This window comes from Coffea arabica, chromosome 10c, assembly GCF_036785885.1.
Source record: "Coffea arabica cultivar ET-39 chromosome 10c, Coffea Arabica ET-39 HiFi, whole genome shotgun sequence".
Taxonomy (NCBI): Eukaryota; Viridiplantae; Streptophyta; class Magnoliopsida; order Gentianales; family Rubiaceae; genus Coffea; species Coffea arabica.
This window is the reverse complement of record NC_092329.1, coordinates 46,506,484-46,517,884: the sequence shown is the minus strand read 5'-3', so window position 1 is coordinate 46,517,884 and position 11,401 is coordinate 46,506,484. Positions and strand designations below refer to the sequence as shown.

General features: G+C 36.7%; 1 protein-coding gene across 1 annotated transcript; it reads left to right on the top strand.

Annotated features, from left to right (window-relative positions):
* Positions 1-5,331: 5,331 nt before the first annotated feature.
* LOC113713852 (pentatricopeptide repeat-containing protein At5g56310-like) lies at positions 5,332-10,219 on the top strand. Its single transcript, XM_072068233.1, has 3 exons — positions 5,332-8,594; positions 9,647-9,726; positions 9,864-10,219. Exon 1 carries the CDS (start codon positions 5,394-5,396, stop codon positions 6,864-6,866), a length of 1,473 nt encoding a protein of 490 aa, XP_071924334.1. The 5' UTR covers positions 5,332-5,393; the 3' UTR covers positions 6,867-8,594; positions 9,647-9,726; positions 9,864-10,219.
* The last annotated feature ends 1,182 nt before the right edge of the window (positions 10,220-11,401 follow it).

Genomic DNA, 11,401 nt, shown 5'->3' with positions numbered 1-11,401 from the left:
TTATGTGTTTAAGTTATTTTGTTATTTTTCTTTTATAAGTTTAGGAAATAGAGGCAAAAGTGACCAAATGAGGTAAAAAAGATGAAATTCGATCAAGGAACTCCACCCCTCGATTTGAGTAAAAGTTGTTTTTAATTTGTTAAAGAGGGTTAAAATGCATGTTTTGATCATTTTACATGTGCGCGTATTGATTATTTTGACAAAGAAATGATTTAGAATGCATTTTGGATAATTGGGGCAATATGTATAATTTTTGGAAAGTTAGGAATTTCTGCAGAAAATTGCAGATTGAAGAAAACGCAACCATAAAAACGCGACTTAAGGTTGCGTTTTCATATCGCGTTTGTGTTCTGCAACCTTTCAATAGAAAACGCGACTACCAAAACGCGACTCCAAGTCGTGTTCTCATAAGCCCGCATATTCGATCCTGTGATTTTTCAACTGAAAATGCGATTTCCAAAATGTGACTTCAAGGCTGTGTATTCAACTCGCATATTTAGGGACCAATTTAAAAGACAAAATGTAGGTTCATTTCCTTTTTCTTCTTCTTGCTTCACCTCGTGTTTTCTCACCCCTACTCACATACACTTCACCAATCTCCTCTTATACACCTTTTCCTTGCATGACATCATTCAACTGACATCATTTGACCTTTAAAGAGCCTTTTTAACCAATTAAAATTCAACAAAAACATCTCAAAAATTGGTTGAAGGCTAGGGTTCTTAGTTCTTAATTTCTTCAATTGGAGATCAAATGGGGTGAATTTCATAGACTTTTTACATCATTTGCATCACCGAACATCACTCTACCAATTTGATGTAAATTTCTGCAACTTAACTTAGCACTTTAAATTCACCATTGGTATATCTTATGAGTTTATTGATATACTTTGGATAGCGAATTTGTGATGTTATTTATTGATGTATAGAAGCTCCATTATGCTTATTTAACATCTCTAAGCATGTTTAGATGATCAAATGTGGGAATGTGATGATCTATGCAATTTTTACTTTATGCATATTCTTATTTATGATCAATGTGGTACTTGATCCTGGAATGTTGTTAAGCATAATTGGACGATTTAAATTGCTAAAATGTGACTTGTTTATGATGCTTACATGTACACGTTCCTTATATGGTGACATTTTATTGCTTAATCTTCATATAGAGTATGATTGGATGATGAATTTTGAATATGTGAAGAATTTATCAATTTTGGTGATAATTTAGGGGTAAAATTGAACATGTGCATAATGTATGTTTCTTATATTTAGTTTTGCTCCTAATTTTGTCATTATATGGTGATGTCATAATTACCTAGAGAAGGAAACATATTTATACTTCTTAATCTAGGTAAGCAGGGTGATAATTGTGCTAAATACTTTAAGAGTTTCGGAAATGTGGTGTGATGATGTGAGAGACTTTGACAAAGAGTTATTTGCAAAATATTCTTCATGTCCTTGCCACTTTTTGCATCCTTGACCCTACCTAGTTTATTTGCTATTTTGCATGTTAGATTGTATTGCTGATGGATTCCAATGGAACTCATGAAGCTTTGAAGAAACACGGACAATGGATTGTGAAGCTTCAATGTTACACATTTTAATCACAACAACAGGGGAGTATTACTTTCTTTAGCTTGGTTTCCCTTTTTACACATTAAGGACAATGTGCATGTTAAGTATGGGGGGAGGGGGAGGAAGAATTGAGATGATATGCATTGGTTGTGATTTACTTGTGATTGAAATGATTTGGACTTGCCTTGAAAATATTTCTTGTGCTTTAATTTGTTCAAAATTGGGTTTGTTGGCAGGAGTTTTGTCAGTTTTTAGGGGAAACTCTGCCAAAATTTTTTCAAAATCTTGTCCAAAATTATAAATTTGCCCCAAAAGTTTTAAATTTTTTCAATTTTATCCAAGGGTAACAAGTTCCATTCCATTAGGAATTCAAAATCCTTCTACTTTTGAGATAAATATATGTGGATTGAAAACTTCTTTTCTCATTTAATTTGGAAATGACTATTATGTGATTATAATTTATGCATTTATAGGAAAGTATATCATGTAAAGTAGAGAAAATTCTGCCTACATTTTGAAATTTTGATGAAATTTTTTCTCTTGATTTGATTTTATAAGTTAAGTGATAAATATGGTCAGTAAGTGTAATACTTTTCTCATGATTATTCTTTTGAGGGAATGTTTATTATCTTTACCTTGAAAAAAAAAGAAAAAATAAGAGAAAATAAGAAAATAAGAGTTGTTCTACTCCAATGGTTCTTGTATTTAGTAACCGAGAATCTTCATTTACAAATGTCGACTTTTGAGTAAAACGATACTTGAATTAAGAGTAGGCAAGGCAACTTGAGTATGTGAAGTGTTGAGTAATCGGTGATTTTCATCTAAACATGTCGATCATCGTGTCAAAAGACACTTTCACAACTTGAGAAATATAGTTAACTATGATATATGAATAAATCCCTCTTTAAGTATGAATAAGAAGATGATCATGAGCTTAGTTAGCATTTTTATTGACCATATGAGTTACTTACCAGTAAAATTGGATAAGGATGAGAAATTGAATTAAACTAGTTAAAATTATGGTATAATTGACTCTCCTTTAGTTGATATTATGAGTACTTGATCTTAGTTGAATGATTGCATAATGGTCATTTACCTTGTTTTGAGTAAATGAAATTGAATGGTACACGTATGTTTATTTTCAAAATGTTGGATTATTGTTGGTTTATATTTCTTATTGCTTGAGAACAAACAATGGTTCAAGTGTGGGGGAATTTGATAAGAGTATATTTTACGTGTTTTAAGTATGTTTTATTAGTTGGTTTTGGTGTATTTTATTTAGTTTTATAACTAATTAGTTAGGATTCTAGTGAAAATATGCATTTTGTGGTTTAAATATAAAAATTGCATTATTATGGATTTTAATGGTGAAAATTTCATGTTTTATATAGGTTTAAGGATTCCATCATTAAATGGCATGAATTGAGAAAACAATTGGATGATTGATGATGGTTTGAAGTGATAAAAAGAGAATATGAAATGCAAAAGAGGAAATGCAATCAAGAACAAAAGAAATGCAAGTTTTTCAGCTTTGACACCTTGTGATATTTCAGCTATATCTTGAGCTACAAGGATTGGATTGAGGTGATTCTTATACCATTTTGAAACTAAGAGATATATCTACATTTGGTATGAAAATATCGAAATCCAGTTTAGTCATTTTCCTTGTCAAAATGTCAAAATATAGAAGTGTAACTCTGTTGTCGAAAGCTGAAATAGAGCTCTGACTAGTTGAGGGTATTTTGGTCATTTCTCAGTCTATATAACTCAAAGTAGTACAACTTTCATGTTCTATACAAGAGTTACTTCGGCCTCCACCATTGAGAAAATAGCAGTTGAAGTGGTGCTAAATGCACAGAAACGAAAATGCGAGCTATCAATACGCAACCTAAAGTCGCGTATTCTCTTCTGTTTTCTGCAACTTGCTCATCAATTTGCCCTGCTTTCACACAACTTTTCCAGCTCAATTCTAGCTACCAATGTCGGCTGTATCCGATAAAGAAAAGTGTGAAAAGTTGGAAAGACAACTCATGGGAGTTTCAAGAGTAAAAAATGACAACTAGAAACCACTCATTTGGCTCTTGAGTCCTCTATAAATAGAGGCCTTTGAAGAACACTTTAAAAAACTTTGGAAAGCTAGAGAAACTCCACAAAAATATAGTCTTCACTAGAATTTCCTTAGTTCATTAGTTGGAGTAGTATAGTATAGGTAGTGTAGTTATCCATCTTGTATTTGTAGTTAGATTTGGATGAAAATTGAGGAGCAAAGATGGAGAGTTTTAAACTCATGTGACAAAGGTGACATCTCTCCTATAACTTTTTCTTTTGTATTTGATTTCATGTTTAACTAAATACAAGTTCAGTGTTTGTTATCATGTTTAGTTAAAGTTTATGCCTAGAGTTATGGCTGAACTTGCTATATCTTGTTAGTAATGTTTAATTGATTATTTGATGATGTTATTTTTAGCACGTTATTTATCACTTGCGCTTTTCTAATCATGATTTACTGGCCATTAGTTGTGATTATCTTAAGGTATTAAGTTTGCAATGAGAATTGAAATTTAACACTAGTTCAAGGAAGTGATAAATCTAGGGAGTACACTTACGAGAATAGATGTGCACCTATGTGGCTTTAGTGACTAGTTTCATGTAATTTCATATAAGAAATGAGCTTGTAGTTAATTCGTAACCACAAAAGTAGGTATGGTTTAGTTATAAGTATAGTTGATTCACTACGAGAGTAGGTTTCACATACATTAGGAAATTACGTCATAACTAGCCAAGATAAAAGCATTCACTTACCGGATAATCTCACTAGCGAGAGTAATAAGAAATTCCATACTTCTAGGAGTTTTTTAGTGTTAATTTTATTACTTTTACTTCATGTTTATAGTCTAAATAATAAAGGAGTTCGAAAATCACCGGTAATTGAAAATCTTCTTCGTGGGATCGATCCTAAATACCCTATACTTGTTCATGACCTGCATACTTGCAGAAAAATCGCGTGTAAAGTATTTATGATGTTATAAATGTAAAATTTGATTGTGGCAGAGCTAAATCGAGTTTGAAAGTTTGTTAAGATAAACTTTCATTCATAGTAGTTTGATTAGTTGACAAACTAAGTTTAAATGAATTATTATTGAGTCAAACTCAATTTAGTATTGAATAGCCTCTTTCATAGCCATGGAATTAAGTTGAGAATAACATTTAGCAATAGTTGAGAGTAACATGCACTTGTTTGTTTCTTGTAGGAATATTACTAATTGGGCATTAGTTAGTGGAGGATAGCGCTACAAATCAATCAAGCCCTTAAGAATAGTTTAGAGTAAATTCATTAAGTGTTTGACTCGAGTTTGAATATTGATGAGTTCGAGCTCGAATTCAAACAAAAATTAAATCTTATTTAAGGTCTCGAAATCGAATTCGAATTTGTACACGTACAATTTCTTAAGGCACGAATAAATTTTTATATTTTTATTTAAAAACTTTTTATTACTATTGTATATAATATCATACAATTATATTTTATCATAGATTTTTATATAAATGTGTTATAGATAAAAAATATTAAATTTTAAAATTTTCAATAAATATCGAACTTCATTGAACTCAAACTTATTAAATATTAAATCCAATCGAGCTTAAGCTTAAAATTTAATCTCGTGATTTGAGCTCGAGTCCTAAGGTCAGAGTCGAGTATGACAGCTTAAAAGTTCGATTCCAGTTGAATCCTCTATTGCTCTGGCGGAGTATTTAGTGGAGCATTCACAAACACTGGCGAAACGAGTTAGCCTTAGGAAGCCAGCCGCGTGGCTCATGATTTTCAAATGCACCCGCCAATTCTCTCTCACTCCCCACCTTCGTACCATTACCTCGTGTCCCCTTTCGCTTCCGTCGCCGTCGCGGTCGCCACCGCCACCGCCACCACCATCGAAGCCTCCGAGCTTATCCAATCTGGCAGATCAATGCCTTTGCATGCACCAGCTCAAGCAAATCCACGCCCAAATGATCACCACCGGTCGCATCCGCTATGACAACTACGCGGCCAGCCGCTTGCTCGCCTTCTGCTCCCTCTCGGATGATGGAGACCTTAATCATGCTTTCAAAATATTCTCTAGCATCCAACAACCGAATTCTTTCATGTGGAATACTCTGATCAGAGCGCTAGCTAGCAGCCCAACGCCTCAGAGATCTTTGTCTCTCTTTGTTCAAATGCGAAGGCTCTGCATTGCTCCCGGTAAACACACCTTCCCTTTTGTTCTCAAGGCCTGTTCTAACTTAAAATCTTTGTGTGCGTCTACTCAAATCCATGTCAACGTTTTGAAGTTTGGGCTAGACTCGGATTTGCACGTGGCTAATGGCTTGATCAGGGCTTACTCTGTTTCCGGCTGTTTGAGCCATGCCCGAAAATTGTTCGACCAAGTGTCTGTGAGAAATCTGAGCATTTGGACTACGATGATAAGCGGGTATGCACAATCTGATTGTGGCAGCGAGGCAATTCAATTGTTTCATGCAATGATCACCCATGGCTTTGAGCCCAATGGAGTTACTTTGGCTTCAGTATTGTCGGCTTGTGCTCAGTCTGGTGGTTTGGAATTGGGAGGACAGATTCATTCTTATATGCAGGAAAAAAGGATTGAATTGGGAGTCATTCTTGGGACGGCACTAGTTAATATGTATGCTAGGAATGGAGCGTTTGTGCAGGCACGCCAGTGTTTTGCTAGTATGCAAGAAAGGAACATAGCAACTTGGAATTCAATGATATGTGGATTGGCTGTTCATGGCCATGCTAAAGAAGCCCTGGATTTCTTTAAGAAGCTGGAGCAAGAGAAGGTGAGACCGAGTGATATTACATTTATTGGAGTCTTGTCAGCATGCTGCCATGCTGGATTGTTTGATTTTGGTGGGAGAATTTTCCATTCTATGAGCAGGGCGTATGGGATTCAGCCTAAGATAGAGCACTATAGTTGCATGGTTGACCTTCTTGGCCGAAGTGGGAAGTTACTGGAGGCTGAGGAGCTAATAAAAGGAATGAAATGGAAAGCCGATGTAGTGATTTGGGGAGCCCTGTTGACAGCTTGCAAGAACTTCAAGAATACTGATGTTGCTGAAAGGGTAGGAAAGGAAATTCTTGCTTTGGATCGACAAAACCATGGGGTTTATGTTGTCTTGTCTAACATGTATGCAGAGGCTGGCAGATGGGAAGATGTGGTAAAGCTGAGGAAGTTTATGAAGGAAGGACGTATGAAGAAAACACCTGGGTGGAGCCTAGTGGATGGCGCTACTTGATCTTGTATGCATGTTTGATTGCTGGGCAAGCTTTAATTGCATTCTCCACCATGATGAGGATCAGAATCGTGCAAGGAGATCATGATTGTAAGATTTTAGTTTCACTCCAAAAGATGACGTCGAGGAAAGTCAGATCTGAACATGTTGCCACATTGGCGAATTTGAAGGATGGATAATTTTTTAACCTAGAAGTGCAGTTTGTAGTCCATCAATGCTGGATAAAAGTCCTAGGTCTCGAAAGTGGTCAAGTCATAGCAAGTATGAAGAGAAATGGCTTTTTTTGGTCCACAAGTTGACCACTCTTTAGGTCTGTGGTTAGGGATGGATCTTTTTCTTTTGAAAGGCAGAGAAGCACACTTCTATCTACATTCTGCAATAGGGGTGCAGAGAATTCGAGTAGCTTGAATCGAGCTCGCGAGTAGCTTGGTTAGCTACTCGAATCGAGCTCGAGCAAATTTGAGCTCGAGGCGATTTCGAGCTACTTGCTACAGTAAACGAGTCGAGTTCGAGTAATTAATGGCAAGAAATTTTAACTCGTCGAGTAGCTTGAGCTTGGTGGCCTATTTGTATATTTTATATATCAATTTACTCTTTTAGGTTTGTTAGTTAGAATATTTATGGGCTTAACCAGTTATGTTGTAATAATAATGAAGGGTGAATAAGTAATTTTGGCTCGTAAACTAAAAACGATGAAATGCATTGCAAACTCTGTCCTTCATTCGCCTTCTTCGTTCCTCTTCAGTCTTCAGAGTTCAGCTTACCTCTCAAATCCCAATCTCAGTCTTTGGCTCATCTTCTCAAATCTCGATTGTCACAACTCAAAAAAATTGGGGGCTGCTGCTGCTGCAATACTTGTAATGGTTTCTGAGCTCTTGAGTCTTGACTTAGAGGAAGCTCTTGAGTCTTGCGCGCTGCTGGCGCACGCCGTGGAGGAGAGGGCGTCGCGCGCTGGCGGATGACTGCGCGCCGTGCGCAGCTGCTGCTGGACTGCTGCGGCTGAGTTGCTGCTCGATCTGCCTAGAGGTGAACTGGAGCGCAAGGGGCAGGCTGCTCGCAAGGGGGCGACTGCGGTTGAGTCGCGCAGGGGTTGCGTGAGAAGGAGCTGCTGGTGGCGAGGCGCGGCTGGGCAACAGGCGCGATGGGCGGCAGTGTGGCGTGCGGCGATCTGGCGGGGTGCAAAGTGGCGGCGGCGGACAAGGAGAAAAGAAGGAAGAAGAAGGAGAAAAAGAAAGAAAAGGAAGAAGAAAGAAAAGAAAGAAGAAGAAAAAGAGAGAAAGAGGGGAAGTAGGGCTGATGTTGCTGTTGTTGCTTCGATCGGATGCATGTCAAGTTCGAGTACTCGACTCGAGCTCAAGCTCGATATGCATTCAAGCTTGATCGAGTCGAGTACGATCTTACTCGTGCTTGTCTCGAGTCAATCCCGATCTTCATTGCTCGAGCTCGATCGAGCTCGAGCTCGAGCTCGATTCCTGGTGGATGTTGTCGAGTTCGAGCTCGAGTAGGCTACTACTCGAGCTCGACTCGGCTCGATTTTACCCCTATTCTGCAAGCATGTTGCAAGAGTCATAGTTGCAGGAACCCTGTTAGAATTTAGTGAATTCTACATGTTTTGTTGCTGAAGTGGATCAAGTCAAAACTGACAAAGTCTAAATGTATATACATTGAATCAGCAGACAAGAAGCTCAACGATAATTACGTTGATCCTGCATCCCTTCAGGATATTGCAAAGTAAGTCTATTTGTCTTTTTGTTGTGTTTTGGGTTGTCTGCTTTGTCATGTTTTGGGTTGTCTGCTTGGAGCATTAAGCTCTGAAAATTGCATTATCAGTGCGAATATGTTATAATTAGACATTGCCAGTCTATGTTACCTAAACTCTTCATTTGTCCCCAAAGTACCGTGTCGACACGACACTGGTGCTGGTATGGGATATGCATCCGGCACTTTGAAAAATTTTTGGACACTTACTTTTGTGAGGTCTGATGTTGAAGCAAGAGGAGAAGACCTGAGTGAGAAAACTCATAGATATAGAAGACTTGTTGCATTGGAGTCCTTATTACACTAGAATCCTTTTGAGCTATGACTTGTTGGTTACTTTAGAATTCTCCAATCCTTAGTGAGCTATGACTTGTATGTTGGATGCAGTGTATAATTCTTATATTTACTAGAAATTTTGCCGCACCCATGTGCCTGTGTCTGAGTCTTTAGAAGTGTCCCCATATCCTAAATTTAGGTGGTTGACAAATTAGACACTATGACACATACCCAAATTTGACACCCATACTCGAGACCGAGGAACATAGTTGCCAGTTCTTGAAACATTTATGGGTTGAAAAGATATTTTTGCTGTCAAACTTACTTACATCTGGTCGCTTTCTAAATCTAAAAATAGGAGGATCTTCTATTTGAACGGATTTGGATATAGCACAGTGATCTAAGGTCTTTGATCTGCATATTAAAAACCTGGTCCGATTCTCTTCCTCTCCATACCCCTCATTGCTTTGCCCTTTCAGTTCTTTCTAGTAAAAATGCTCCTGTTTGTCCATGGATTTTAAAACTAGTTTTTCCAGCCTTCAGATCCTAAAATTTGTCCAGATGACTGAATTTTAAAGGGTCAAGGTCCAAGGAGGGTTTTTCTTATACAAGTAATGTTGTATAGCGTTCATGTTTGTTGCTTCTATAGCCTTTGAGGTGGTAGTGTGCTCTTGGATATTTCCTAAGAGTGACACATTGGTTTGGATTGCAAAACCAATGCATCCTGATATCTTCTTGTATTTGTACAGTCAAATTGCTCGTGCGGAAGGCACCTGTGCACCGAACAGAGATTACCTTTTCCAACTTCTAAAGGAGCTTACTTATATAGGTATTTGCTTTTACTTAAAGCTACAACAGACGTGTCTATTCTTTGCTGATTTGATTTTTTTCTCTATGTCAAGAGACATGTAGATCTTGTAACTCTATTTTTCTACTGATTGTATTTTATTATTCTCCATATGGTAGGATGTGAAGATAGACATTTCATTGGCATGGCAAATGAAGTGAGAAGCAATCTTTCAGGGGCGAAATTGACTTCTTCATGATACTATGGTTAACAAAGATGAAGAACTCAAAGATAAAGATCTCGGCTTTCAATTACAAGTTATCTACAACTAGTAGTTGCAGTTAGCCTCTAATGGCAATGGATAAGCTCATTGCAACTTAACCCTGAACATGTTAAATGCTCTATGTTTATTAATACATACAGTTCATTGTCATTTTATTCTCAAACATTATTTCTGTTGGCTAAAACTCACTTACTGCAATCGACATGGAGTTCAAAGTAAAGTGAACTTAAAATTTCCTGGGAATTTGCTCAACTATTCGTTTGGTAGAGTTCAGCAGATATGAGTAGTGTTTTGAAGCTACGGTCACTGATTACGAGTCTCAATTTGAGAATGCCTAATAGGAACTTCTCTCTCTCTCTCTCTCTCTCTCTCTCTCTCTCTCTCGTAAGTGAAAATTTTTTAATCCAAGACTTCTTATATAAAATCCCTCCTACCTTACCACCCAACTCAACACCCTCCTCCTATAGAAATTTTTGTTATTGGTGACCCAAGTCTTAATTTCAAGAATATTTTTCTACAGTTTTGCTGGGCAACTTCTGATAGACTGGAATGTCAAAAAACCCAAAAAAAAGGCCATTTGGAGGGCCTTATAGACTCATTACATAGCAATTAACCAAAGCGTTCCAATGCTCATTACATCAAATTTTAAAACTTTTAGAAAGCGTACAACTAGGGATGAGCAAATTCGGTTCATACCGAATTCATAACCGAATTCAAATTCAATTCGGTAATTTGAAATCGAGTATTTGGTAATTTGGTACAAATTCGGTACATACCGAATTCACCGAATTCTAATATGGCATGAAGAGGTAATGAGATTATGAATTTGGTAATAACCGATTTCGCATTCAAATTCGGTAATTGAAATAGGGTACCACATTACCGCATTCAAATACCAAATTGGTATATAAAATTATATAATATATAGATAAATTGTGATACCCCAACTTTTAGGATCATCTTTTGTTTAGTCTCAAAAAGAATATTACGATTTCTTTAGTTTATTTTTATTTTAAAACATTATTTTGTTTTAAAGAAGAAACTAAAGTTATTTCTTTGGATTTGATTTAAAACCTTGCTTTATTTTAAAAGACTAGAAACCCTAAACGTCTAATCAAAACCCTAGTTTCACTTGTGACTGACCGTTTTCTCAAATTTCTCATATTTTAAGCGAAACCCTAAATTCAATTTATGGAATTGTAAAACCCCTCACGTTTTTCTTAAAAATTCCCTTTTATTTGGAACTTATGATTTTATAATAGCCCCACCACCCAATCACCCCACAATAAGTGCAAATGAACATGAAAGTAAAGGTTTTCCCTTTCCATTTTTAAGTTAGAGCGAATTAGGGTTTTCACGTTTTTCTGTAGGGTGACTATTCGGTACGGAGTGAGGATCAAATTTGGTAGGTAAGAGTGGCTTTTGGATGAGGAA

Coding starts and splice junctions, on each gene's coding strand:
- LOC113713852 (XM_072068233.1), top strand. CDS start 5,394: ATGATTTTCAAATGCACCCGCCAATTCTCTCTCACTCCCCACCTTCGT.